The following is a 27925-nucleotide window of genomic DNA, read 5'->3' on the forward strand; positions in this document are numbered from 1 at the left end:
AAGAAAGAAAATTATAGGCTTAGTTCAGCCAACTATCATTTCAGGGCATGTTGTGAAAGCCAAAGTCGCCCACAGGAGGGATTAAAGAGATCCCCATCTTCTGTAGCAAGAGCAGACTGGCCTGAAAACTAGCACAGGGTTGTGAGGGGGGCAGAACTGCAGAGACAGCTAAATACAAAGCCTTGCCAAGTCATTTATACCAAAATTCTGGGTCCTGATTGGGATCCTGATGCATCAGAAATCTGGGGAGGCGTGCTTGAGCACCTCAAGCCCCAAATTCTCCAGAACCCTCTGGTCTAACAAACGCATCTCCCTCCCCCCCTTGCTGTAGGAGAGTAAACTTGCTTGGAGACCATGCAAAGATCTCACCTGACTACAGTCAGGGAACAGACAGGATAGACTTAAAGGAATCATGCTGGATATTACTGAGTTGTGGAGTTTAGAAGGAAGTTTCAGAGTCAGATTTTCAGACTGTGGCAGAGACAGAATATACACAACCAAAATGCACACGAGGCTGACGAATGTTCTCCATGATGAAATAAATGTGTTCAGTATGCAGAAAAAAAAAAAGGCACAACATAGACCAAGATGCAGTTACTCTATACACTCTACCCCAATTTCCCAATATGCACCTTCACGAGTACGAGAAGTTCTAATTACCCCAAATCCAAATTTCCCCAAAACTAAAACCGGCAGGAATAGTTTCTTCTCTTGCGAAATGGTCAGTAACCAACATACCATTTAACAGTCCTGAGGCACCATTACAAGATGTTGTAAGTTTATTCCGAATCAGATTAAATTGTGTTCAATGTGGCTCAATTCTTTACAAATCTTATACTTCTCGAATATATGTTAAAACAGTTAAACAGTTTCAGTGTTCCTTCCTTAATTATACTGGATATACTCAGTTTAACTATAAAAAAGGCAGTGCCGGCCTGGCTTGGGACCCAAGACAAGGCGAGGGGACTGCGCCCTGGAGGGCTGGCCAGTGAGGAATGCTCCGCCGCCCTCCAGCCCCTCCGTGCCGCCATGCTACCACTGAGCACCCACTCCCCAGGCACCCCTTGATGTGTTATGAGTGAAACAAAATCTACGACTAGAGTTTATATCGCAATTACTGGGCTTCTCCCTAGCATCCATGGGCTAAAGTTTAATAAAAACAAAACCCACCCAGAGAGCATTACTTGACGGTTAAAGCACCTCTCCCTCTCCAGGGTGGACTCTCTGATGTTTGGAAAGATTTGACTTACTACAGAAGGTTTTTCCACAGTGATTACACCAGTAGGGCTTCTCCCCGGTATGGATTCTATGGTGTTTATTAAAATTTGAGCTGTGGTTGAAGGCTTTCCCACACTCCTTACATTTATATGGCTTCTCTCCAGTGTGGAGCCTCTGGTGAGAACTAAGACCTGCGTGCTGACTAAAGCTCTTCCCACACTCGTTACACTGGTAAGGTTTCTCCCCAGTGTGTATCCGATAGTGTCGGATGAGGCTGCCTTTACCACTGAAAGCTTTTCCACAATCTTTACACTGATACGGCGCCTCTTCGGTGTGCATTCGCTGATGTTTAAGGAGGTCTGAGCTCTGACCAAAGGCTTTCCCACACTTACAGTCATAGGGACGATCCACCAAGTGTGTTCTGTAATGAAGGGTGAGGTTTGAACTGTGGCTGAAAGCCTTCCCACATTTGGTGCATACATACGGTTTCTCCCCAGTGTGTGTTCGCCGGTGTTTGGTGAGATTTGAGCTATTACTAAAGGCTTTTCCACACTCGGCACATATGTACCGCCTCTCTCCTGGGGCAGGTTTAGCGGGAATCAATTCTCTGCCTTTCTTGGAACCTTTGTCTAGGAGAGGAGTTTTTGTTCCTCTTTCCTTTTCAAGGTTTACCCACTGCCTTTCTAACCTGGCCTCACATTTACTGGCAATAATCATGGGAATAACATCCCTTTTGAGTTCTTGAGATTCTTCAGAACTTTTCTGCTTGTCTGTTGATTCCTCATTCTGGGTGTTCGAGTTACAGTCTGAAACAAGAAGTAGAATAAGAACAGGTCAGTTGTTTTGTGTTCTGAGAAGAAACTGTTGAAGGAGAAATAAAACGTCAGCTGACATGGATGGTGACCAAGTATCGCTCAGTGAGAGGTCACAACAGGACAATGACACAAATAAGTCACCACCAGATCTAGTTTACAGCACAAGGCTTTCACACCAGCCCCCAGCAGCAGCTATGACGATATGAAGAGGACATAGCCTTCTTTGCCAGAAGAAGAACTTCATATAAAGAGGGCACGGAAGCAAAACCAAGCCTACTGGGACAGAAACAAAGGAGCTGGCGGATGCTCAGGCAGAAAGAAACGAGTAAGAAATATTACCAAATGGTCAAAGTTGATTAAGGAAAATAAAAAGGGTAATTAAGGGAGAGGAGGCTAGTGGCAAACTCATGAAATCCACATTGTCACAGAAGTGGAATATAAAAGCAACAAAAGACATGGAACACTACATCAAAAACTAATGATGTAATGTATGGTGATTAACATAACATAATAAAATTAAAAAAAAAAAAAATCAAACCAAACCAAACAAAAAAAAAGGCAACAAAAGAGGACATTCAGTCCACGTATGACCAGGCTAGTCCCAGCTCATTATTAGTTTAAATCAAAGTGCCCACCTCCCAGGAGGGTTTGATTCCCAGCACATACCCTACAGTGGCTGTCTCACCATCTTTTAGTTCTAAAGTTAATACTGCTAAACCAGACTGAAGCCATCTATCTTTTTTAGAGCACTGCACTAGGCAGCCACACTTACAAGTCCGTCTAACCCGTCCACATACACGGAAAAGGGGAGTAAGAGAAATCCACACTGAACCAGGGGCTCCCTGACACCTGTCGGCCCCCGAGGAGTACAGAAGCCTCTGCCAATGAGGTACCTTCCTCTCAGCCCCTTCCCTGGCCCCTGGCGTCCTCTCTCCACTCGACCATCTCTTTCCTCCGGCCGCCAGCAGCAACTGTCCAGCCGCGTGCACTCTCACCCCCTGCCCCCTGGGACCACAGCCGCGGCAGATAAAAGTCCCCTCCACTCTCGGTGATGAGCAATCACTTGGCTACATATACAGACTTTCCTTCAAGTTGCCGTGTACTCTGTGTGGGAAATAAGTAACTCAATAAATAAGCAAAACATTTTAAATAACCTTATGAGGCAGAAGCTGAAAAGATTTTACCTGGGACCATTTCTGCATAATCCAATGCTGATTTTAACAGGTTCTTCGCTCAGTCATTAACAAATGAACAAGCCTCATCTCTCACTGGTTCCTTCAACCTGTCACACCTCTGTGAATAGTCCCTTTTTTTTTTTTTTTTTTTTTTTTTATTTTTATTTATTCATGAGAGACAGAGAGAGAGAGGCAGAGGGAGAAGCAGGCTCCCAAGGAGCAGAGAGCCCGATGCGGGACTCGATCCCAGGACCCTGGGATCATGACCTGAGCCGAAGGCAGACGCTTAACCATCTGAGCCACCCAGGCGCCCAATAGTCCCTTTTTTAAACTTACTTCGACCAACCCTTTTAAGAGTGTGTCATGTTCCCCCCCACCCCCCCCCAAGCTAGGACTCTAGCTGAGATGCACGCACTTGGGAGGAAAGGCACTCAGGTACTCATCATCCTGCCCAGGCAGCCAGACCAGGCAAGTCAGTCTAGGGGGACTGCCTCACAACCAGTAATGAGAATTATTCTGTTTCTTCCACCACAAAGGCCTGGGGCACCAAGCACGCAGCACGACAGTCCCTACCTTGACTCTTTCTCAGCTCTGGAGTGAAATCCTGCTCTTCCCCAGTCTCCTGGATGTATAAGGGCTCCCAACCTTCGCATTTGTGACTGGTCTCCACAGACTGCGGCTGCGTGTTGCCTGGAAACTTTGCTGTTCCTGAAGAGGACCTCTTCTCCCAAACCTGTTGCTGTTCATTTGGAGGAGGTGAGACCTAGAGACAACCACGAATGGCGGGGTTTGTGCACAGCTCACCTCAGAACTACAGGTGACCCCTGAACACGGGTCTGAACTATGCAGGTCCACTTATACACATATATAATTTTTTGATACATCCAGTACAGTAAATGTATTTTCTCTTCCTTATGGTTTTCTTAATGTTTTCCTTTCTGTAGCTTACTTTATTATAAGAACATGGTATATAACACACATAACATACAAAGTAAGTGTTGACTGACTGTTATTGGTAAAGCTTCCGGTCAACATTAGGCTATTTATTTAGAAGTTAAGCTCTGGGGAATCAAAAGTTGTATTGGGATTTTCAAATGCACGTGCGCTGAGGGGAGGGGGGTGACAACCCTAACCCCTGGGTTGTTCAGACTTTTCAACTGCAGAACGAAAGAAAGCCTCAGGAGAGCTAAGGTACAACTGCTAGGAAAAAGAAAAGAAACACATCCATCTCATTCCATTCCCACGGCTAAAGATCAATACTGGACAGAAGAAGAACAGGAGGAAACATGATCTAAGTCAGCAGAAGCTTCCATTCAGCCCCTCCCATTGGATGGATAAACCCAGTCCTGCCCAGAGTGCTCTATTCCCAGCCTCACAGCATGTAAGTTCTCCCCAGCCCACCTGTTGTCCTGGCTCGTCCAGTTCCTGCTCCAGGTCTTCTAGGAGAGTGACGGCCTCTTCGGCGCTCTCCGGGCAGTGCTCCTGCACCCAAGCCTGGAGCTCCTGGGGCAGGATGGTCAGGAACTGCTCCAGCACCAGCAGCTCCAGGATCTGCTCCTTGGTGTGGATCTCGGGCCTCAGCCACTCGCAGCAGAGCACCCGGAGCTGGCTCAGGGCCTCCCGGGGGCCAGGCGTGTCATGGTAGCCAAACTGCCGGAAGCGCTGGCGGAACACCTCCAGGCTAGGAAGGCTCTGCCCTTCCTCTTCATCCTCATCTTTAACCACCACAGGTCCCCTCTCCCGTGGAGGCCGAGGGCCCCGAACTGCAGCCATGCCCAAAACCTTGGTCATCACACAGATTCCAGAAACAGTCTCACTAGAGATGGGACTCTGTGGAGCAGGAAATATTGGTTCCTCTGGGTTTCTGGTTCTTTAGGGCTCCGCGTTAAACCTGAGAAAATACGGTTACCATAAATTACAAAAAGAAAAAAAGGATGCTTTTTAGGTCTTGACAGCCACACCTTTAGCACAAGAAATTGTGGAAATTACAGCTACCATAAAACTATCATACAAAAATTACTGTTCAAAATCATTCGGGAGTCAGTTCAGGATATCCTAATCTTGCATTGTCTCCACTCAAAAAAAAGGGCACAATGGCATACTTTTAAAATTAAATTTAAATTAACTTTGCTCCAAAAACTGTTTCAGAATCTTACAACTCCAAGATTTCAACAGGATATCTACAGGCCAAATGCAGCCTTCCAAATCTAAGACTTTGAGCTTCAATATTAAAAATTTGCTAGCCAAGGATGCATGACTGGCTCAGTCAGTAGAACATGCGACTCTTGATCTTAGGGTCGTGAGTTCAAGCCCCACATCAAACTCCCTACTTCACTAAATAAATAAACAAACAAATAAATAAATAAATAAATTGCTAGTCAAACGATGGAGCTAGTCAGCATAACCAGGAATCATGTTAGAGGGTTGGAATTAACTAGAGTATTTTAAAATAATAATAATTTAGAGTATAATTAATGATGTAATTTAAAAAATCTGTTTTTCAAAGATCCCATTTATTTATTTGAGAGACTGCAAGGATGTGGGGGGTTGGGGGGAGACAAGCAGACTCTGCACTGAGCTCAGAGCCCCACGATCCCATGACCCTGAGATCAAACACTGAGCCGAAACCAAGAGTCGGACGCTTAACTGACTGAGCCACCCAGGTGCCCCAATGATATAATTCTGAGCTTCACTTGACCCACTTTTAAGTAGGGCATATGCAAGTTTTTAAATGTCCTTTACCTTTAGGTTTCACAGAAAGACAAGTGGAATGACAGAGATTAAACTAACAGTAACCTATATTCTTACAGAGGTATTTATTTCGATGAGATATATATTGCTGAGAAGGAACTGAGGGGAAAAAAATTAAACCAGAGATGATACAAATGCAAAGTGCTTAAAAGTATTTTTCTTTTAAATATCAAATATTATAAACATATCGGTCAGTTCATACATTAGAACACCCAAAACATCTGTAATAAATATAATTACTTCTATTTTCCTCATTTGCCAAAAGTGAAGTCCATCTAGTCAACATTTACTTGAACGCCATGGGCTTGGAGCTGGGAGTGCAGTGATGAGCAAGCCAGATGCACTCCCACCCCCACGGAGCTTTCAAGTTTGTGGGAGAGATGGAAAATAAATGAGTAGAGACATCTGAATCAGACTACAATTATCAGCATTCATTAAACATATTCTGAAAGACACCTTCATAAATCAGCCTTCCATGCTTGTGACTGGCTTTCCTGAGCATGTTTCCAACTGTTAAGCAGCACTTGTCATGTGTCACATAGATGTCCCACTCTGGGTGTGGATAATTGAGAGCAGGAAAACTCCAGCAAAGTCTCAACAAAGAGCCAAACAGATAAAAACCTACGTGGGTTTTTGTTATGTGAAACTATGCTGATAACAAGGGTAGAGACCATAAAAATGAGGCACAAATGACTTACAGAAGATGAGGAAACAGGAGTCACAAATAATCTAAATCTAAGGCATTTAAAAACTTGAGTATGAAAAAAATAAAAATGAAAATAAAAACTCGAGTATACTCCTGGCTCACACGCACGTCGTTTTCCATGGATCTGGCTTGTATAACCTGAATATCAAGTCTCACATATGGCCCCATAATCACAGCAAAGGAAAAAGGATAAAACACGAACAGTGATCTTGCTGGGTTGTAGATGACTTCAGTTTTTTAAATTCTTTTTTTCATTTCCCAAATTTTCTTTTTTCTTTTTTAAAGATTTTACTTATTTATTTGACGGAGAGAGACACAGCGAGAACAGGAACACAAGCAGGGGGAGTGGGAGAGGGAGAAGCAGGCTTCCCGCTGAGCAGGGAGCCCAATGTGGGGCCTGATCCCAGGACCCCGGGATCATGACCTGAGCCGAAGGCAGACGCTTAACGACTGAGCCACCCACGCGCCCCTGTACCCCCATTCAGAAGCATCCTATGAGATGTCAACAGGTGTCCTGACAGGGTGGACCAGAATCAGCACCACCCACTCCCTCATGCTGCCCTGCACACCCAATATACTGCTGGAGCGCCCAAGTTCAGGATAACTTGAAACTGAGCTGGGACAGAAGCACACCATCTCGTTTCCTAAAATAAAGGCATTAGCACTCAAGGCTAAAATAACCTTAAAATAACAGATGTAGTAGTGCCGGGAGCATTCATATGAAATGCTTTGAAGTAGGTCTCCGCAGTGCTGAAATACTTGTTTGTAACTGGTTACAAAATTTCACACTCCACCCAGAGAAGGGCATCCCTACAACAGGAAAGACACTGGAATCTGTTTGGGCTGCTCAGCTTCTGGGATCAAGCCTGGGAGACTCAGCAAGACACGAGGAGTTATGTAACACAGGTGGCATTAAACAGAGAGTGACCTATCATTCATGCGGATCTGCTCCCAGAGGGGCATATCCAAACCCACAGATCACATAACTGCCTCGGCAAAACATGTACACGGTGACAATCAAAAGCTGGGTCTCGTGGCCGCCTCCCCTGGTAGAGTGTGTGACTCTTGATCTCGGGGTTACTAAGTTTGAGCCCCATGCTGGATGTAGAGATTACTCTAAAACAAACAAAAAAATCTTAAGTAAAAGCTTCCCTTAGACGCTGCCCACATTCAAATTCATGTCTTTGCCAAGACCACAAATGAGTGGAGGGCCTGGCACTTGGACCCCTTTGTTCTTGCTGCATTCATTCTCCTTGGAGATTTCATCTGGTCACACGGCTTGAATCACCATCTATATACTCCCAACTGCCAATTTACCTCCAGCCTGGACCTCTCTTCTGAACTCTAGACTCATACAACCAACTACTACTTGACGTCGCCACCAGCATGACCGATGGCACCTCAAGTTCAAGATGTCCAAAACTGCAGTCCCCATTATCTCCCCCCCCCACCGCCCCCGGCTATTCATCTCAGTTAATGGCAACTCCATCATTCTGTTTTCTTGGACCAAAAAACTTGGTTATCTCAGACTCCCCCTTCACATTCTACATATAATTCATAAGCAAATCCTGTGAGCTCTACATCCAAAAGACCCACTGTTCAACCATTTCTCACTACCTCCAACACTGCCATCCCAGCCCATCACCTCTTGACCAGTGTACTGCAAGAGCCTAAGTGCTTCCTCTTTTGGCCCTTGGTCTATTGCCAACAAGCAGCCAGAGTGATCCCGTTAAAATACAAAAGAAGTGATCCCTCTCCCTCTGCGCCTCCCCCTGTGTGTGTGCTCTCTCTAAAATAAATAACTAAATCTTTAAAAAATAAAATCTCTAAAAAATAATAAAATAAAATAGAATAAAACATTTAAATTGAAAAATATGGGGGAGTGGGGGGAAAGCAGCTTTGACAAATGCTATTCTATTCTGGAGTGGTAGTAAAGAGAAATATGTTAGCTGTTAACTTCAAAACTTAGTTGAAGCAGACCATTTTTAGAGTTCATTAGGTATTTTTAAAAAGTTATGAAGCGTTTTTCTTTTACGATTATTTTTTAATTTTAATTTTTTTTTAAGATTTTATTTGTTTGTCAGAGAGAGAGAGCACAAGCAGGGGCAGAGGCAGAGGGAGAAGCAGATCCCAATGAGCAGGGAGCCCGATGTGGGACTTGATCCCAGGACCCTGGGATCATGACCTGAGCTAAAGGCAGACGCTTAACCGACTGAGCCACCCAGGCGTCCCACAATTATTTTTTAAAAAAGGTGCCTGCTTTGTCTCTAGGACAATATAATTAATTTCTGACTCTCATCCAACAATTATCAGAATATTGATCTGATGAAATAAAGTTTCTATTGGGGCAAGATGGAATTTTGAGAATTTTAATGTTAATTAAAAGGGAGACATATGGGGACGTGTGGGTGGCTCAGCTGATTAAGCTTCAGCCTTCGGCTCAGGTCATGATCCTGGGGTCCTGGGATCGAGTCCCGCACTGGGCTCCTTGCTCAGCGGGGAAGCCTACTTCTCCCTCTCTGCCATTCCCCCTGCTTGTGCTCTCTCTGACAAATAAATAAATAAAACCTTCAAAAAAAAGGGGGAGACATATGTTCCCAAAGATTGAAAAACACTGTTTCTGTAAGAGAACTCTAAGTATCAAAAGTCTTCTTGGCAGGAATCTTCAGTTGAATGTTTTTAAGTTCTATGAATTTTGGTGTGGTGTTCCCCACTTAGCTATTTCTGAGTAAGAGCTGACAAGATTGAGGGATGATTGAGGGATGACAGACCTCATCAGTAATCTGGGGATGTTTTGGCTGTAAAAGACTGATTATTCAGTATTTTGTTGAAACAAAAGATACCATCACTGGTCCATTCCAATGAGACATGATGTGACTAATTTCACACCACCTATAAAGACGCCACTGTTGCTCAGAACATTCGGGGGGGGGGGGGGGCGGGAAGGGAGTTCCCTTTCTAACCTGCCTTCAGAGGCTTTTGTCTGCTACACAGTATTTCAACCATCCTCTAAGGTATTAAAAAAATTTTTTTGACCTTGAAACTGATTATGGAACCAGCATCATTTCAGATGCTATTTCTTTGTTTCAAAAATTACTTAATATTCTAGATTTGTCATATGTGAAATGTAAGAAATGAAACAAGCGAACAAAGAAAGAAAACAAACCAAAACATACTCTTAGCTACAGAGAATAAACTGGTGGTGACCTGGGGGTGGGGTGGCTGGGTGTGGGGTGGGGTGGGGGGGAGATGGGTGAAACAGGTGATGGGGATGAAGGAGGGCACTTGTCTTGATGAGCGCTGAGTAATGTATTAAATTGTTGGATCGCTATATTGCACACCTGAGACCAATATAACAATACCTTTTTGAAGGTTTTATTTGATACTCTAAATACCAAAAAAAAAAAAAAGTTTCTAACAGATCTACTGCAAACATACACAATGCTTACTTTTACTTTTATCAAACAATTGTAACTAGCTGACAACATTATGACAATCTTGTCCTCCTTTGAAATCACACAAGCCATTTTCCAGTTTGGCAACTCTAACTCCGAGGCTCAAAGGCTAGCAGCAGAGGTTTATTGATTTATTTTTTATTTAAAAAAAAAAAAATAGGGGGCACCTGGCTGGCTTAGTCAGAAGAGCATGTGACTCTTGATCTCGGGGTTGTGAGTTTGAGCCCCACATTCAGCATAGAGCTTATTTAAAAAAAATTTCAACAGGAGAAAATCAAATTTAGCTTGGTATGTACAGGGAGCCAAACAGACATGAAATTCCAAAGGCAGTCTGGCAACATGGAGGCTTATATAACAGCCTGAGCTAAGGAGAGGGGTCTGAGGATACTAAGATGAGGAAGATCATTAGCAGGAAGGTGAGAGGAGATATTTGCAAAACAGAAGGTGCCCTATTATGCAGGTTTTTTAGGTAAAGAAGAATCTCCTTGATAGCTCTCTTTCTGGTATAGGCAGGCACTTGAGGGGAAAGGTGAAGAGCCTTTCCTGAATCTGCTGGGTTTCAATTGCTTTTAACTCAAAATACTATTCATGTAAACTGCCCCATCTTGGGGCAGCCTGCCCTTGGCTCCTGAAGTTCCCTCCTCTGAAAAATCGAAGTTTCACACATTTTAAGTCTAGTACCAGCAGAGGTTTAGCATACAAATCTGCACATAACACCCAGCTGTTGACAACCATTTTATTAATTTCTCTGGCACACAAAAGTCACAGCCTGGTCTCTGCCTCCTCATACTGTCTCATCACTCCCCTCCTCATTCCCTATGACCCATTAATGCTCAATTTTCAGGGCAGATTTCTATTTGTCGTTCAAATCTCAACTTAATAATAAATACACAAAAAGACACTTAACCTTAGTTATAATAAAAGACATGAGAATTAAAGCTACAATGAAACGCTTCCATCTATCAGACTGGCAAAGATTTCTTTAAAAATCCAATAATGCTCTGTATTGATTCCCGAGAAAGCCAGTTATTTCACATTTGGTCATGTTGAGTTTGCCTAAAGGTTCACTCAGGGATGCCCTCCAGGTCTTGGCTTCTGAATTTTTCTTTCTTCTTCTTTTTTTTTTAATTTATGATTGATTGATTGTAAGCTCTATGCCCAACGTGGGGCTTGAACTTAATGACCTTGAGATCAAGAGTCACATGTTCTACTGACTGAGCCAGCCAGGCGCCCAGGCTTCTGAAGCTTTCTTAACAAAGTATTTATAAAATCAAAAGCATGTGGATAGAAAACAAGAGGCTTGGGGCGCCTGGGTGGCTCAGCCTGTTGAGCGTCTGCCTTCGGCTCCGGTCGTGGTCCTGGGGTTCTGGGTTTGAGCCCTGCGTCGGGCTCCCTGCTCAGTGGGGAGTCTGCCTCTCCCTCTCCCTGCAGCTCCCCGTTTGTACTCTCTCTCTGTCAAATAAATAAATAAAATCTTAAAAAAAAAAATTTAAAAAAAAAGAAAACAAGAGGCTTCATTACTAAGTCACATTGTCTTCAACCACAGTGAACTACTTTCTTTAGGCTACCTAGAATGTTTAGCACAAGAGGCTCATACGTTCACAGTCTACTATAACCAGAAGAGAATCGTTCCTATTTCCAGGGGTTTTTTTTTTTTTCTTTCTTTTCCTCTCTTTTTTTTTTTTTTTTTTAAGATTTTATTTATTTATTTGACAGAGATACAGCGAGAGAAAGAGCACAAGCAGGGGTAGTGCGAGAGGGAGAAGCAGACTCCCCGCTGAGCAGGGAGCCCGATGCGGGGCTCAATCCCAGAACCCTGGGATCATGACCTGAGCCGAAGGCAGACGCTTAACCACTGAGCCACCCAGGCGCTCCTCTTTTCCCCTCTTTTATGACAATTTCCCCAAATGTATACTTTTATAAAAGGGCCCCAAATCCATTACGGAACAAGATGAGGCATAAATAAACCAAATTATCACAGATTCTAACAACTGATTGGTACTTACCAACTAATGCTAGAACGTCTTTAACACACTCATTGTGTACCCGAAAACGCGTAGGCAGGCAAATTTGGTAACTGAGGCACAGAATTCCACTGTACAGTATTTACTTTCTGCATAGCAGCCTTCCAATCCCTGAGAACAACTGCTTTTCGCCTCTCATCTCTCTTCTTCACAGTTCCTTCAACTGTTCCTTATAATAACATAGGTTTCCAAGGTCCTCACCCACCAGATCACCTTTCCCTCCACAACCTATTTATAAATGGTAAAATAAAAATGCGTTTCCAAACTCGAGCAGATGCCCGTTGTGTGTGTGCTTTCTATCTGAACAAAGCTCAACGGTACTATTCCCTTTCTTGGATCCCCCGCGACCCGGGACTTCTAATGAGGCTCGGTTCCCACAGCAGGTCTCCGAGACCCTCAGGCGTGTTCTCATCAATTAGCCCTGAGTTGGGACTTCCTGTTGAGAGCCAGGGGAAAAAAGGGAAGGCAACCCGGGTCCGACTGACGGCTCGGCTCAGGAAGAGCACAGAAAAACTGCTCTGGAACGAGAATGAGGCAGTTTCATTTGTGAAACCCCCGGGGCGGGGCGGAAAAGGCTTTCCCGTGAGCAAGAGCCTCCGCTACCTGGGGCTGGGTAGAAGCGCGGGCTCCTCCCTGAAGACCTCCCAGGGCGGGTCAGCCAGGGTTCTCCAGAGGCCACAGCTGCTCAACCTACTCCTCCCTCCCCGAACCCTTTCGGCCAAGGCTCGCTCTCTCGCCCGCCACGCGAACCAGGAACCGAGAGACTCACCGCATTTGAATCCGCTCGAAGCGCCCGTACACCTCGACGCACCCCGCGGCCGGCGCAGCCGGAAGTGCGTAAGGGCCGCGCCCCCGCTGGAGTCTAACTGGGCCGTAGCGGCCCCTCTAGGAACTGGGAAAGTCGTCTCTGCGTCTCGGTGTCTCGGGTTCGTGGGGGTCGAGGCGCTTTGGGGACAGGCGGAGTCGCTCCACTACGGGAACACGGACCTAGTTCCACCCACCTCCCTTTTTTTTAACCAAGGAAGTGCCACCCGGGTGAAGGCTTTGGCCGTTCTCCCACCCCATCCCCGACGTCCCGGTCCAGGGAGAGGGTCCCCTCGTGGACTTCAGAGCCCTGTTCACCCGTGACCTGGGCCCGTCGCTTCGTGAGAACTTGATCCACGTTTATGGACACGGAGCCCCACGTTTGGCCCAGGAAGCCAGAGATTGAGTGATCACTGTCCGACTTGAGTCACGGTGGCATCAATTTGAACAGAATTCTGGGCAGAAATCTCAGAGGCTGCCTTCTAAGGTGCTCCTGATGCTGTGGGGCTTGTTGAAGTCTCTGCCTTTTCTCCCGCTGCTTCTGCTAAGCTGCAGGTTTCAGACTAGATTCTCAGTGTTTCTTTCTGCACCACCCTCTCCCAGCCCCCACTGAGTTTGCTTTTGCCTGATCCCTCCTCAAAAGGCACACTTGCTGAAGGACAGCAGCATGCCTGCACATGAAATTCCCTGCCTAAATGCACCCTGACTTTATAGAAACATGGTATCATTTCCCCCTTTTTTGGGGGGCGGGTCATTAATTTTTTTTTTTTTTTAATTTTCAAAGATAAACGTAGAGAGGATGACAGTGAGCCTCCATGTAGCAACTGGCCAGTTCCAACAGTCGTCACATGGTCAGTCTTGTTTCATTCATTCATTCCCCCCATGCATGGTCAGACATCTAAGATGGGTGGGTTCTGGCTGCCACCTGTTAAGAGGCACCAAAAAGCCAATGGTGGCCCAGAAATGAGCAAATTGGAGGGTGTGAGGTCTGAACACCATACCATTGCACTGGAGAGAATCTGGAGAATTCTTCCTTACTTTAGTTAGGAAAAGAGGGGAGAATGAGGGACAAAGTAGTCACAGTTTTCAAATATGTAAAGAGCTGTCATTTCCAAAAGAAATGTGTTTTATAGGACCCCAGAATTCAGAACTAAGACCAATGAATGGAAACGCTAGAAAAGTTCAATGTAAGGAATGACTTCCTAATAAAGTTGCTCAAAATAGCCACTTCCTGTATCATCTGGTGCTGTCTTGGATAGGTGGGAGAGCCCTGGGGATGGGGAGGACAGGAGTATTGCAGAGCGCATTTTTGGGCTTCATACAGCTTGCCTGCCCCATACCCCTGTTAGTTTTTCCTTGACTTCCAACCCTTTCACAACACTCCTTCACTGTTACCATTCCCTCCATATACCTCCTTAGAGCACTTACTATGGGCAAGGTACTGTTAAGCACTTGGTTTCACTTCCTTATTGCTCCATTAAAAACCTCAAAACTGAGTGACTTAATGCAATAATCATTTCTCATGTGATCTCACAAATCTGTGAATTGGCTGAGTGCTCCTGCTTCCTGTGGTGTCATCTAAGGAGCTGGGATGTGGGCCTTGGGGTTCAGTGCTCCTCCGTGTGAGCGTCTCCCCATGGCTGCTTGGGCTTCCTCATGATATGAGTCGCTTCCTTAAGAGGTCAAGGCAGAATTTGCGGATGTTCAGGGCCCAGCCTTGGATCTTTGCCTAGCCATGCAACCAGTGAGCTGTGACGTTGAGGCTTGAAGGAAATCCTTCCAACTCCAAGCTTGTTGCTCTTTCTAAAGCAAAGGAGGGGTGCCTGGGTGGCTCAGTCGGTTAAGTGTCTGACTCTTAATTTCGGCTCAGGTCATGATCTCAGGGTCGTGAGATTGAGCCCTGTGTCGGGCTCTGCACTCAGCCGGGAGTCTGCTTGTGATTCTCTCTCTCCTTTTCCCTCTGCCCTTCCCCCTGCTTGTGCGCTCGCTCACGCTCTCTCTCAAATAAATTAATTTTAAAAATCTTTAAAAAAAGCAAAGGAGCCCAGAGTTCGAAAATATTAATGCCAAAATAGACCTTAAGGATGATCTGGTTAAGCTCTTGTTTTCAGATGAAGCGACCGATGCCTGGGGAAGTCAGATCCAAGGCACACTAGTGAGCTAGTTAGTAGTGGACCTGAGATAGATCAAGATTCTCTAATTCCATCCTGTGTCCTTACTATATCTCAACAGATTTTTTTTTTTTTCTTTTTGAGAGAGAGAGAATGAGAGACAGAGAGCATGAGAGGGAGGAGGGTCAGAGGGAGAAGCAGACTCCCTGCCGAGCAGGGAGCCCGATGCGGGACTCGATCCAGGGACTCCAGGATCATGACCTGAGCCGAAGGCAGTCGCTTAACCAACTGAGCCACCCAGGCGCCCCTCAACAGATTTTTAAAAATAGCATTAGGAAGATCAATATGCTATCCATCCAAATCATCCTATATTACAGCAAGTTAACTTAGGATGAGTATTTATTTTCTTCCATTAATATAACTATGACCACATGGCACAACCGTAAGAGAGCAAAGGAAAAGTCAGCTACCGTGCCTGGTGGCTCACTGTGATGAGTCACCTGCATTTCCTCTTCAGAGCAGTTTTGATTTCCAAGAACCTCATACTTTTTCCAGTGAATTCATTCAACAAACACCAAGAATGTGTCAGGCATTGTGTTAAAAGCACAAGGAAAGGGGCACCTGGGTGGCTCAGTTGTTAAGTGTCTGCCTTCGGCTCGGGTCATGATCCCGGGGTCCTGGGATCGAGCCCTGCATCGGGCTCCCTGCTCCGAGGGAAGCCCGCTTCTCCCTCTCCCACTCCCGCTGCTTGTGTTCCCTCTCTCCCTGTGTCTCTGTCAAATAAATAAAAAAAATTTTTTTTAATTTTTTTTTTAGATTTTATTTGAGAGAGACAGAGATAGTGAGATAGAGAGCACAAGTGGGGAGGAGAGGGAGAAGCAGGCTCCCCACAGAGCAGGGAGCCCGATGCGGGACTTGATCCCAGGACCCTGGGATCATGACCTGAGCCGGAGGCAGACGCTTAACCGACTGAGCCACCCAGGCGCCCCATAAATAAAAAATCTTTTTTTTTTTTTAAGATTTTTATTTATTTATTTATTTCAGACAGAGAGAATGAGAGAGAGAGAGCACACGAGAGGGGGGAGGGTCAGAGGGAGAAGCAGACTCCCTGCCGAGCAGGGAGCCCGATGCGGGACTCGATCCAGGGACTCCAGGATCATGACCTGAGCCGAAGGCAGTCGCTTAACCAACTGAGCCACCCAGGCGCCCCATAAATAAAAAATCTTAAAAAAAAAAAAAAAAAAGCACAAGGAAAGGGGGAGCCTGGGTGGCTCAGTCGGTTGAGCGTCCAAATCTTGATTTCAGCTCAGGTCATGATCTCAGGGTGGTGAGGTGGAGGCGTCAGGCTCCATGCTGAGCGTGGAGAATGCTTAAGATTCTCTCTCTCCCTCTCCCCCACCCCGCTCACACTCTCTCTAAATAAATAAAAGCAGAAGGAAAAAATGAAAAATACACACAGTTCTTGGCAGATATGTAAACAAATAATTGCAGATGTGGTCAATGAGAATAGAGTGGAGACCGGTAAACAGTGCCTGAATGTGTCATCTTGCGTGACCACAGTCTAACCTCTTGTAACATGCAAACATTCCTTCTGACAGCCCTCTGCTTCTAACCATTTACATGGCAGGGAGCTTACTAATTTAGAGAACAGTTCCCTCCTTTCAGAGAGTTCTCATTGCTGTAAGTTTTTTAAATTAAAGCAAAAATCTGGGGCACCTGGCTGGCTCAGTGGGAGGAGCATGCAACTCAATCTCAGAGTTGTAGGTTCGAGCCTCATGTTGGGTGTAGAGATTACTTAAAAATAAAAAGTAACAGGGACCCCTGGGTGGTACAGTCGGTTAAGAGTCTGACTCTTGGTTTAGCCTCAGGTCATGATTTCAGGGTTGTGAAATCCGCCCTGTGCGGCTCTGTGCTCAGCACAGAGTCTACTATAAAGTTTCTCTCTCTTCCTCTGCCCCTCCCCTTGCTCACTGGCTCTGTCTCTAAAATAAATAAATCTTAAAAAAAAAAAAACAACAGTAATAAATTAAAGCCAAAATCTGCATTCCTATAATTTCAACTCAGTGACCCTGGTCTTGCTTAGTCCTTTTCTCTCACAAAATGCAGTCGTTCTTGTCAGCCCTTCGAAATACTTGAACACTCTCATGTCCCAGCGATCACCTACACAGTTCCATGATCTTATCTGAAGGTTGCTTCTGAATCTTGGACTGTAAGTGCTCGCGTCGGCGGCACATACACTGAATCTTGGACTGTGAAATGTTTGAACTGACCGAGGGCCCTTGGAGGGTCCACAGTTCCTAAATGACCTCCACACTCTCCCATCTCTCTTTCTCTACGCTGCTCAGTTGTCTTTTGTCTTGAAAGAGAAAAAGCGTTGACCTCTCCTTTGTGGCAGAAATCTGGAAGGGAAAAGCTACCAGTGGTTACTGTAGGCTCTGGCTTCCTCCTTCCCCTTCCAGCAGCATGGTGGTCATGTTTCTCCCTCAAATGGTGGCTTTCTAGACCTTGCTTGCTCATTCTCGCCTTGCTTATTTTTGTTGCTGTCACTATGCTTGGCCAGTAGAGGGTGATCATACCTTGATTTCTCCTAGAACAGGGCTGGACAAACTTCTCACGCAATACAACTGTGAAAACTTGCCTTTTTATTTTCCAGAAGGAGTCCGCATGTATATAGCATGTTGGGGAGCTGCAAAGACATTCATTCAGCTAAAGAAAACGAAAGCAGGGGTGCCTGGCTGGCTCAGTTGGAAGAGCATGCAATGCCTAATCTTGGGATTTTGAGGTCGAGCCCCACGTTGGGTGTAGAGATTACTTAAAAAAATAAAATATTACAGGGGCGCCTGGGTGGCTCAGTTGGTTAAGCGACTGCCTTCGGCTCAGGTCATGATCCTGGAGTCCCGGGATCGAGTCCCACATCAGGCTCCCTGCTCAGCGGGGAGTCTGCTTCTCCCTCTGACCCTCCTCCCTCTCATGTGCTCTCTCTCTCAGTCTCTCTCTCTCAAATAAATAAATAAATAAAATCTTTTTAAAAAATAAATAAATAAAATATTACAAAGAAAGAAAGAAAATGAGAGGAAAAGAGAATACAAGCAGAGTGATGTAGTTAAGACAACCCGAAGCTTAGAGCTGGAGCCCCGTGGCTATTGAGCCTTGGGAGTTTAGATCTGTAATTTGATTATCTGGAAAATGGGCAAAACATTACCTTTTCTGACAACTTTAAGAAATCTCTATACCCAGTGTGTGGCTCAAACTCACAACCCTGAGATCAATAGTTGCATGCTCTACTGACTGAGCCAGCCAGGTGCCCCACCTTCTCTGACAACTTTAAAGCATTTGGATCACATGAAAGTGAACTAGCTCTGTAACTGACTATACCAACAGTAAGAGATTTGTAATCTTCAACATTCTTGGCTACAATATTATTTCTGATCTCCTCCCTGGTTTAATGTTACCCCCCATGCCTCCTTCCCCAGGGATAGATGTGGCTCCACCTATCACAGATCCTTTTTTCCAATTCTGCCCTTTCTGGAGAGAACCACCTGCCTTCTCCTTATTAAGAGAGGGTAGGGGTGCCTGGGTGGCTTGGTCGGTTAAGCATCTGACTCTTGACTTCAGCTCACGTCATGATCTTAGGTTGGTGAGATTGAGCCCCACCTCGAGCCCCTAGACCCCTAGACGGGGTCATGCTCAGCAGGGAGTGTGCTTGAGATTCTCTCCCCCATTCCCTCTGCCCCTCCCCCACCTCGAGCCTGTGCACTCTCAAATAAATAAATCTTTAAAAAAAAGAGAGAGAGGGTAAAGTTTCCTGCCAAGACTTTTACAAGAGCAGGTTGCAAGTTGTTCCCCTGGTTTCTGGAAGAACCCAGAAAAATTCGCATACTCTCAGAACAGAAGGGGATCACAAAGGGCATCTGGCCCAGCCCTCCCCCATGCAAAATCCCTTCCTGCGCAGGCCCCCCGAGGTCCCCCAGCCGTACCTGAATGAACTGATGCAGCTCTGGCTGGCTCCTCAACAAGCTTCTTTCTTCTGCCCGTGGCTTCCACAAAGCCCACTCCTGGTTGTGCAGCTGGTGCCCAGCACCACCCCAAGGGCCACCATTCACCTTCTTATCAGGGAGTGATCAATGATCTGTATGGTTATCACAACTTGCCAACAGAAGGCAGCCGAGTGTGTGTCTCGAGGAAGGGGTGCCTTTTTCTAATTTGTCTGAGTCCTGGTAGTAGCGAGGCAGAACTGCTTCGCTTATCTGCCTTACTTGTTGCTGTATCGCTTTCTTTTTCTTATTCCTAGTACGTGGCCTGACAATAATGTTTGCTGAAAAGGATTTTTGTTTCTATGTCTTGGGACTCATGCAGAACAAACTGAATCCCTCTCGCAACCCTCTTTAGATATTTGAGGGCAAAGACCAAGTTCCCAGTGAGTTTTCTCATCAAGGAAAACCCTTTACTGGACATATGAGGTGGTTTTGCTTTTGTTATCCTGCACTTGGACCGCTTCTCTTTTAAAACGTGGAATCCGGAACCAAATGTAGGGCAAATGATAAAGATAATCCAGGTAGGGTAGAGTGAGACTACCACCTCCTAGGCTCAAGAATCCGGTGTGGAGGCCATGCTTTAGACTTGGCAGCAGTGGTGACCACTTGCAGAGGCACACGGGTAGTTTGGGACAAGCAAGGCCCCTTAAGCCTGTATAGTAATTTCCATTATTCCAGAGGTAATCTGGCTCCTTGGAGGATTTGGGATTGCAAAGGGATGCGCATCAGCTGAGGAAAGGGGATCAGCAGCTCCACTAGATGCCTGTGGACGGTTAACCATTGCACTTAGGCTGCTCCATAAATGTAGTTGTGGGATCGCGTGACTCACAAAGGGAGAATTGAGCTCATAAAGGAGAACAAGGGACAATGAAGTAGTGGAGAGAACCTGGTTGCTTGAGTCACACACTTGGTTTGAAAATCCAGCTCTAGGGGCGCCCGGCTGACTCAGTCAGTGGAGCATGCGACTCCTGATCTCGGGGTTGTGAATTCAAGCCCCGCGCTGGGTGTAGAGATTACTTAAAAATGAGTAAGTAAACTTAAAACAAACACTAAAATCCAGCTCTGCCATTTATTTGGTGAGCCGCTTCACTTCCTGGGCCTGTTTCTGCACTTGTAAAACCAGGCAACTGTCTTTGCAAAGCTGATGTGTGGATTAGAGAAAACTCTTGGTTATTATTCCTGAGTGAAGGAGAGAGAGGGGCTGAAGGTCAGCCTAATACAAGCCACTGACAAGAGTTTCAAGGAAATGGCCAAACATTCTAGAAAAGGGAGAACGAAGACAAGAGAAAATGCTGTTAAGAACACCAGTGATCTTTTTGCGGTGCGATTTAAGTGCTTGGGGAAGAGCTGAATTCCAGGAGCTTTAAGAGGGGGATCGGCGGCAGAGATGAGAAGTGGTCACGGTCCACTTGGTAGAGGAATTTGGCAGCCAAAAGGAGAGGACGAAATCAGACAAAAGATTGTCTTGCTCCTTAAAGCTACAGGCAGGTGCTTATTTAAACGCAGAACAGGTGCTGCGGGGTGAGGAGGAGCATGGAGGCACCAGAGAGCAAGGCCAGGGGCTCCAGGGAGCAGGAAGGACCAGACAGTGAAGCGCGTCCCAGTGGCCTCAGGCCCCTGGGAAGGAACGCTGAGGTGCCAGCATCTGCTGAGAGTGACGTGAAGCCGTGACCAGCATAGGGGTTTGGAGAGCAGGAAACACCTGCACTGGGAACCTAAAAGCAGGCAGTGAACAGGATTATCCAGGACGGTTAAGGGTAGAAGATAGGTGGGCACGTCTGCATGTTTCCCTCGGGCTGCTGTGACAAAGGCTCAGGAATGGAGGCAGGGCAGGCAGCCACCAGGTTTGACGGGGACTGCACAGAGTGAAAAGTTGAGGCGGGAAGCTCCTGGAAGGAACCCTGACCCTTGACTCTTGTGTGCCCTTCGGGCTGCTGTAAGGTTCTAGTCCTCTCTGTGCCCAAGGCTGATTTTAGCAGCTCAGGGCTGGAATCTGCCACAGGGCCCATCCTCCACAGCAGTGACCAGGTTCAAGAATGTACTGGATTCCTCCCCATTTCTGCTTACCCTGTCCCTCACTTTGGTTCTCTGGAATCACTTCCTAAAGTAATCACCGGCACACAAGCCCTCACCTTAGGTTCTGCTCTCTGGGCGGCCCAGGCCAGGCCAGTGGCCCAGGAAAGGTGAACTTCCCTTGAGCTGGGATTTCATTGTGAAGATCAATGCAGAAAAATACATTACCCCCCGACATGTGCCACCTTTTACTTACTTCTTTAAAAAAAATTGCTTATTCCACTGTTGCCCTGGAAAGCAAGCAGGGCAGGAGTCAGTATTCCGTAAGGACCCTGAAACCAAAGCAGATAGAACACTTTGTGCCTTGATTCTGGTCTCTAAAAAGGGTGAATAAATGAATTATTTAAATGAGACCAAAAAAAAATCGAATGGAGTGTGTTTCACTATTATTATGCAATAGCAAAACCAGGTTATCGGGTGAGAGGTCACAGTGTGAAGGTCTGAACTACCAGATCACATGCTGACCATTAGGATGTTTAGTTTTTTCTGAGTTTTATAAATCGGTCAAAGGTTGTACTTTAATGGTTCCACCTTTTGAGAAAATCGTGTTTGGAGGAATCACTGAAAGCTACTTTACTCCATGATTTTTTATCTGGTTCTCCTCCTTCCGAGAAGCTACCTAGAACTCGAAGCTCCCGTGAAGGAGGGCCTGCGGGTCGCGGTTCCAGTTTTTACCTTTAGAATTATGCTTTTTTGCCTCATCTGAAATGTGTGCATTTATGCAACCAAGAGTGAGAAAAAACAAATGCCAACCTTGCGACCTAGAGGTGATAATTTATTGTTTTACCATGACCCAGAAGAGAAACGACATAAAGAGATATTTATTACAATTCCCCATAATTTCCTTCCCCATCTGCTCTAACATTTGTCAGATACCACCGGCCTCCCAAAATGGACCACTGACTATAAATGCATTCAGTGGTACTTTGCTGCCATTTCTCATGATGGAAACTTTAGTCCTCCATCAAGTTTTCAAACTATTTTCAATAGAGGAGTTCCCTAGCTTTTTAAAAAACAAACCACTTTTCCTCTAAGATTCCATTATTTATTCAAAGAAGTCTTCCTAGAAAGGTTAATGAGGATTCTAAATGAACAAATTCAGTTTAAAAATCACTTACTGAACATCTACCAAGCATCTGGACTCTTCTAAGACTAGTGAAATGAAAGGCCAGGTTTCAACAGCAATAACTTAATTCTGCGGGTATACAAAGACAAGTTTCTTCTTTTGGTCTAATTTATTCTAAACTAAGAAACTAGGGACTGACAAAAACAGGAAAGGTTTGTCTTATCCAGTCTACAGAAAAACAAGACAATGCCTGAGTTAGCTCTCTATATAGATTTAGGCTTATGATGTTGACCTGGTTGTAATAATCTATATTTAACTACAAGTTAATAAAAATACGTATGTTCTTTTTAAAATAATCGCTGATTTTGCTTACAACGCCCCCCCTTAACCTTAAACTCACATTATTTTTAGACCAAGATTTTCCGGCACAATCACCGTCTGTTGCCCTCCCCCCCCCCCCCCCCCCATCTATTTGTTCTCACGGAAGAAGTCCGGCTACTAGCAGAAGCAGCTCTAAGCCTAACATGCTTTGTCCTTGCTAGGGCAGAAAGAAACCTTACCTAAACTGTTTAGAGGTTGAGGTGAGGGGAAAGGCAAGCGAGCACTGTCCAACGCACCTGAGTTGGGGCGACTGCAGCTGCCTAGTCCCTTCCCTGGACCCAAGGAACTTAAAACCCAAATCTGAAACTGGAATGAAATCCGAGTTTTAACACCACCTTTCACTCACAGGTCTCATTTTTTCTTCTTAGTATCTTAAAACACTTAGCCTCACTGCTTAATGAGTGCTTGTGGAAGGGAGAAAGTTTGACTTTAAGACCAATTAGCTTTGCTGACTACTGTGTAACTCTTAACTGAGCCATGATTCTTTAAGTAAATGGAGGGCAGAAATCTTAAAGACTTTTTTTTTTCTTACTGTTAAAATAACATTGCTTAGAAGTCAACCTAATGCCTCTCCTCACCTTCCACTGTTTTAGGATAAAGAGAAAAACATGAGGTTTGTGGTATCCACTGTTAAACAGACCGGACAATATGAAAACTATGTTCTCATGTTAGGACACTCTGTCAAATGAGATGTCCAAAGTGTTTCTCCAACTTTTGTGTGACCTGCAGAATTGGAGATGGCTTAGCCTCCCTATAACTTCAAGTTTGCTTTACAAAGCTTTGAAAAGTAAAACAGATAAGTTCATCTTCAGATAGAATAAAAAATTAATTTGAGTAGCAAAATAAGTAACTGCTTTTAAATGTACAGTAGTGTGTCCATTCTAAAAACAAAACCTAAACCTATGTTAGGAAAACTTTTCAAATAATGCTTCTTATTGAATTCTCCAGTAGTAGTTGAAATAAAAATCTACTCTAACTTCTACGAAAAGATCTATTTATACCATTTAATTTTCTCTTCTCTGATTCTACGTTTCACTTTGCAACCTGCAGACCTTCATGGTTTCCCAAATGGGGAACCCAGCCCCCTCATAAATATTTCTGAGAAGTTGCTCAGAGTGGGACACACAAAAAATATGGCTCCTCTGGCAAGTATTGCTGTCACCGTCTGACTATGTTTTAATACTGTTACTCCAATTCGTGTAACCAAATCTTCCATGAGGATGGTAGGATGAACCTGGTTAGCTAGCTTCTGATGAGGACTTCAGGGTGACCAGACCCTGGAATGAAAGGTGATCAACTCTAGGGTAAAAGGGAGGAAAAAATTCCTTCATAGCTACAAATCTTCACAAGCCTTCCAACAGTCATGGGGAAGGAACAATCCGAGGAAGTGAGCGGGGGGCAGGGAAGGTACACAGGAGTACAGCCAAAGGGAATACTACAAAATGCTTCTCCAGCCTTGTTAGAAAAACTTCCTGCCATGCCAGGAACTAGATGCATCTGTGTCTATTTTCTAGGAAAGGGCCCATCTTGGTGCTTTGCTATCCCAAATTTCCTAAGCATGAAGATTAGTTAGTGGGGGAAGCGGGACTATGGTTTCCACAATCTGGTCAGGTTAAGTGGTCCACTGGCCTTCCCAGGGCACTCCCCGCTCTCAATTCACGGAGAAGGCCCCCCCCCCCCCCCCCCCCGCAAGCTCAGAGAATCCATTCTCTTTGCCTGGAATGGTGAGCTGGCAGCTAAGGGGTCCACTTCCTGGCTTTGAAGAGAAAACGCCCAGGAAGCTGCAGATGTTTCTAGGAACCATTCCATTCTAGAGCCCTATTAACCTGTCTCTCCTAAGGAATCTCTGAATCTCCTCTCCTGATTTGGTAAGCACTAAATTATGAAGGTTTTCTCTCATTTCCCCCCTCCTCAGGTCTGTAAACTGACTTTTTATCTATACCCACATCACCTCCTTCACTACTCACTCCAAAACTTTGCTCTTTTGGAGTGACGTGTTCTGTCAAATAGATTAAAATAAAGTACATTATCTGTTTACAGGGAATACAGAGTAGAACCGGGTCAGAGGTACAAAACATGGACACTGACATTGCGGTCATACAAAATATATATAGAAGTACCCAGCATGAACAGTTTTTGCCTTCTTTTTAGCATTTCCCCACATTTTTTCTTCTTCTGTGGATCCTCTGGAGTTAAGATCGAGCTTCCTCTGCAGTGTTTCTGAAATTCATTACATGATTGGAACATACTGACAGAATTCATTTTCTGTCCAAAGCAACGAGTGGTATACATGAAAGTTCGCCTCACGTACAATATTAATAAAGTTTATTAACAGCTAAGCTTTCTGATGCTAAGGGCTGAGATAGGATGGAAGGCTTTGCCATACGTATCGCATTCATGAGGTTCCCTTCTGGAATGAATTCTCTGATGTATGTGAGATGTCAATGGTCACACACGGCAAACACGGCAAACTCTCTGTACAAAGTTAGCACAGTCTCACTTTTATGCCTTGAATAAAATACTAAGTGTCTTAGCCTATCAAGATGCCTCATATTCTGAGATCTATATTCTCAGGCTGTAGCTTTGTCTGCCAGGCTGGAGTAAAAACAAATTCCCCACAATCTGAAGGATTTCACTTCTCTTCCTGGCAGGTTTATTTAATAAGGTATTTTCTTAAAAACCCTTCAAAAACTTCCATTAGGTCAACTAGCATGCTAATGGTTAACTACGGAGTACTTCAAGCCCGTCAAGAACTTCTGAACGTCCCAACGCTAATGAGCTGTGGTAAGCCCTTCTGACCATGACCCAGTTACACTTCGCACTGGGCAGCTGATAAATGGACATGACGTGAATGGTTTTAATAAACAGCCCAAGCCTGGCTTCTTCAGAAAATGCGTTTTCAAATGGCTGCTTGAAGGACTGCGTCTGCCGAAGACCTAAGGCAACCACGGTGACTACCCCATGGTTGGCACAGGACAGAAACGCGAGGCGCAGGTTGCACTGAAGTTTCAAAACACAAACGACGACTGCGTGATGGCAGCATGTAGTTGCGGCCCAAGAAAGGCCCATGTGGAACCAACCAAAGTTCACTGCCTCTCCAGAACAGTCGGCGCTTTGATTGGGGCCCGGGCTGAAGCGCCTCGGTGCTCTCAGGGCTTCCCGGGGGCAAGTCTCCGCTGACGAGCACCAGCAGGTTTGTGTGAAGCCTCCACTGTGGCTCACTTTTTGAAGAAAACCTTAAAAGCACTTCTTCCGCCTTCATTTACTATAAAAAGCCATTAGGTATACTCTTCTGGAGCATCTCCTGTTGTTCTTAAACTGGATGGGTGGAATTCTCCCGGTCACCAGGGGACTTCCTTGAAGTTTCCGCAGGCGACACTGATGGAACTGCTTAGAAGCTCCAGGTGGTTGGTCCCAGTTATGAAGAGAGGCCAAAGAATCACTGCTGCGCAGAATTTTAGTTTGGTCTGGAACTGAGGCCACAGCTGCCCCCACCTCACTGGTTCCCCATAAAGCCAGGGCGTCTGGTGGGCTTGAGTTGTCGGTCAGGGAACAACTGGTGAAGGATGACAGTTTTAGTCGTTTCTTGAGGGAAAAACTCAAACTCTATGTGGGGTTCTCCCATTAGGCAGAGAGTCTTCAGGTCTGCTCTTAGTCTGTTTCTAAGTTCCTGCAGGGCTGTGCACCATCATTTGCACACTCTCACGAGCAGAGACCTTTCTCCCCGAGTCCCTGAGGACTGCCTATGACGCCCAGGATACCTGGCTCTCCCGCGTGTGTATCTGAAAACCATCTATAACTAGCTTCTAGGCAGCCGATTGCTTCCTCCTGCACAGACGACGGAAAAGACCAGTTTCCTAGCCTCCCCTCAGTCTTCAGGGATGAGAAACAGAAAAGACTCCATGCAGTTCAACTATCATACGACCAACCACATCTCAGCTTGTCGATGAACTTCCCAGAGCAACACACACATTGGGGAATTGCCAGCTGATGGTATCAAATGCCTTTGCAAACATTCTGGAAAGTGTGGGGGGGAAATGCACTCTACACCTTTCCTTGTTCTGAAAAGCAACAAAAACCATGTCTTCTGCACTGTATTATTCAGTCACAAATGACTGAGAAAGTGCCTAAATGATCATGCTGTTCATCAGCTGACTGAAGAGAATTCTGGCTAAGATCTTTTGCCCCAGAAAGATGTTAAGATACGGCCTTAGTAAAAGTTCCTATTTTTCTGAAGATGATGACGAGAGTTGTTTCTGGCATTCCGTGGTTATTTACTCACAGATCTGTGTTTAGAAAAGTTTATGCAGGCAGCTACCCAGCGGCTTTCTTTTATACTCAGGATAAAAGGAACATCAGACCCTGGAGCTGTAGCATGCTCGGACTCCGAAGGTCCTCTTCCAAAGCTGGGCCAGGCGACCCTACTTCAGGTACTCCTGATTCACACAGACTTCACCGTAAGCGTAGAAGTCCTGGTAGAAGTCAAGTACTACGAGTACCTCTTCCGTGTTCAGCACTGTATCCAGTGCTGTCGGGATACAGAGCGATCCCTTGATGTTCGAAGCATCTCTTTGGGGAGGGGGCATGATGAAAACTTTCATACACGAAACAACGTAGGATTAAAAGACAGTCTACAATCAATCAAGTGCTAACTTGTGGAGAAATGCATTTTGGAGTGCAATAGTGCTTTTGGGATTTCGAGAAGGGAGAGAAGGGTTTTGAATCATTGTTGCCATTTCAGTAGAATTTATCTCAGCGATGAGGATAGAACCATCTACATTTGTTGGAATCCTTTGGAACTGTAGACTGGTGCACATACCCTCTTTCAGGAAGAGCTAGAAATCTTTGGTTTGATACCGATCAGCACAGTCCTAGATTTCTATAGCTTTGGCAGGCTACCAGTGATCGTATATAACTTATCGTATATATAACTAGTTTGAGCAGCATGTCGCAATGCAGTTTGTTTTAACGGTTTCTTGTTTTTGAGAAATAAGGTAGAGCAAGATGTTGGCCAAGTAGGGCTTGTTTGCAGCAAGCAGCTTTAAAACCCCAGTATTGCCTTCACGGAGCCAATCTTGATCTTTCAATTCTATGTTGTGGTTGCTGAGTCTGAGAGCGCCTTAAAGGTATCCTCATTACTGAAAAGCTTGACATTTGACTGTATGTGTGCTTTTATCTTGTATGGAAATATCGTGTGGATTCTCCATAGGACTAGCTTTTCCCTGCAGGGGCCGTATGGAAGGATTACATGCCCACAGATGATGCAAAGGCGGAACACTGCTGATGGAACTACAAGGATCCTGACGTGTGAT

The 27925-nt window shown here is 45.3% G+C and overlaps 1 protein-coding gene across 5 annotated transcripts in view; it reads right to left on the reverse strand.

The window, feature by feature from the left end:
* ZNF3 (zinc finger protein 3) overlaps positions 1-27925 on the reverse strand; it is a 60350-nt gene that overhangs the window by 15842 nt on the left and 16583 nt on the right. Inside the window, exons 1-5 of one of the 5 annotated variants that reach the window (XM_064593266.1) lie at positions 12748-12881; positions 12127-12372; positions 4610-5099; positions 3782-3971; positions 762-2024 (exon numbers count right to left, since the gene is read on the reverse strand). In XM_064593266.1, coding sequence (XP_064449336.1) covers positions 1192-2024; positions 3782-3971; positions 4610-4999 — 1413 coding nt within the window. In that variant the 5' untranslated portion in view covers positions 5000-5099; positions 12127-12372; positions 12748-12881 and the 3' untranslated portion in view covers positions 762-1191. Of the gene's footprint in view, positions 1-761; positions 2025-3781; positions 3972-4609; positions 5100-12126; positions 12726-12747; positions 12882-12913; positions 14258-19036; positions 20590-27925 lie in introns of those variants that run through there. The other 4 variants (XM_064593267.1, XM_054507684.2, XM_045875724.3 and 1 more) reach the window with 4 other exon arrangements.

This window comes from Mirounga angustirostris, unplaced genomic scaffold (genome assembly GCF_029215605.1).
Source record: "Mirounga angustirostris isolate CCGP_5_RB_7025 unplaced genomic scaffold, mMirAng1.0.hap1 SCAF_5, whole genome shotgun sequence".
Taxonomy (NCBI): domain Eukaryota; kingdom Metazoa; phylum Chordata; class Mammalia; order Carnivora; family Phocidae; genus Mirounga; species Mirounga angustirostris.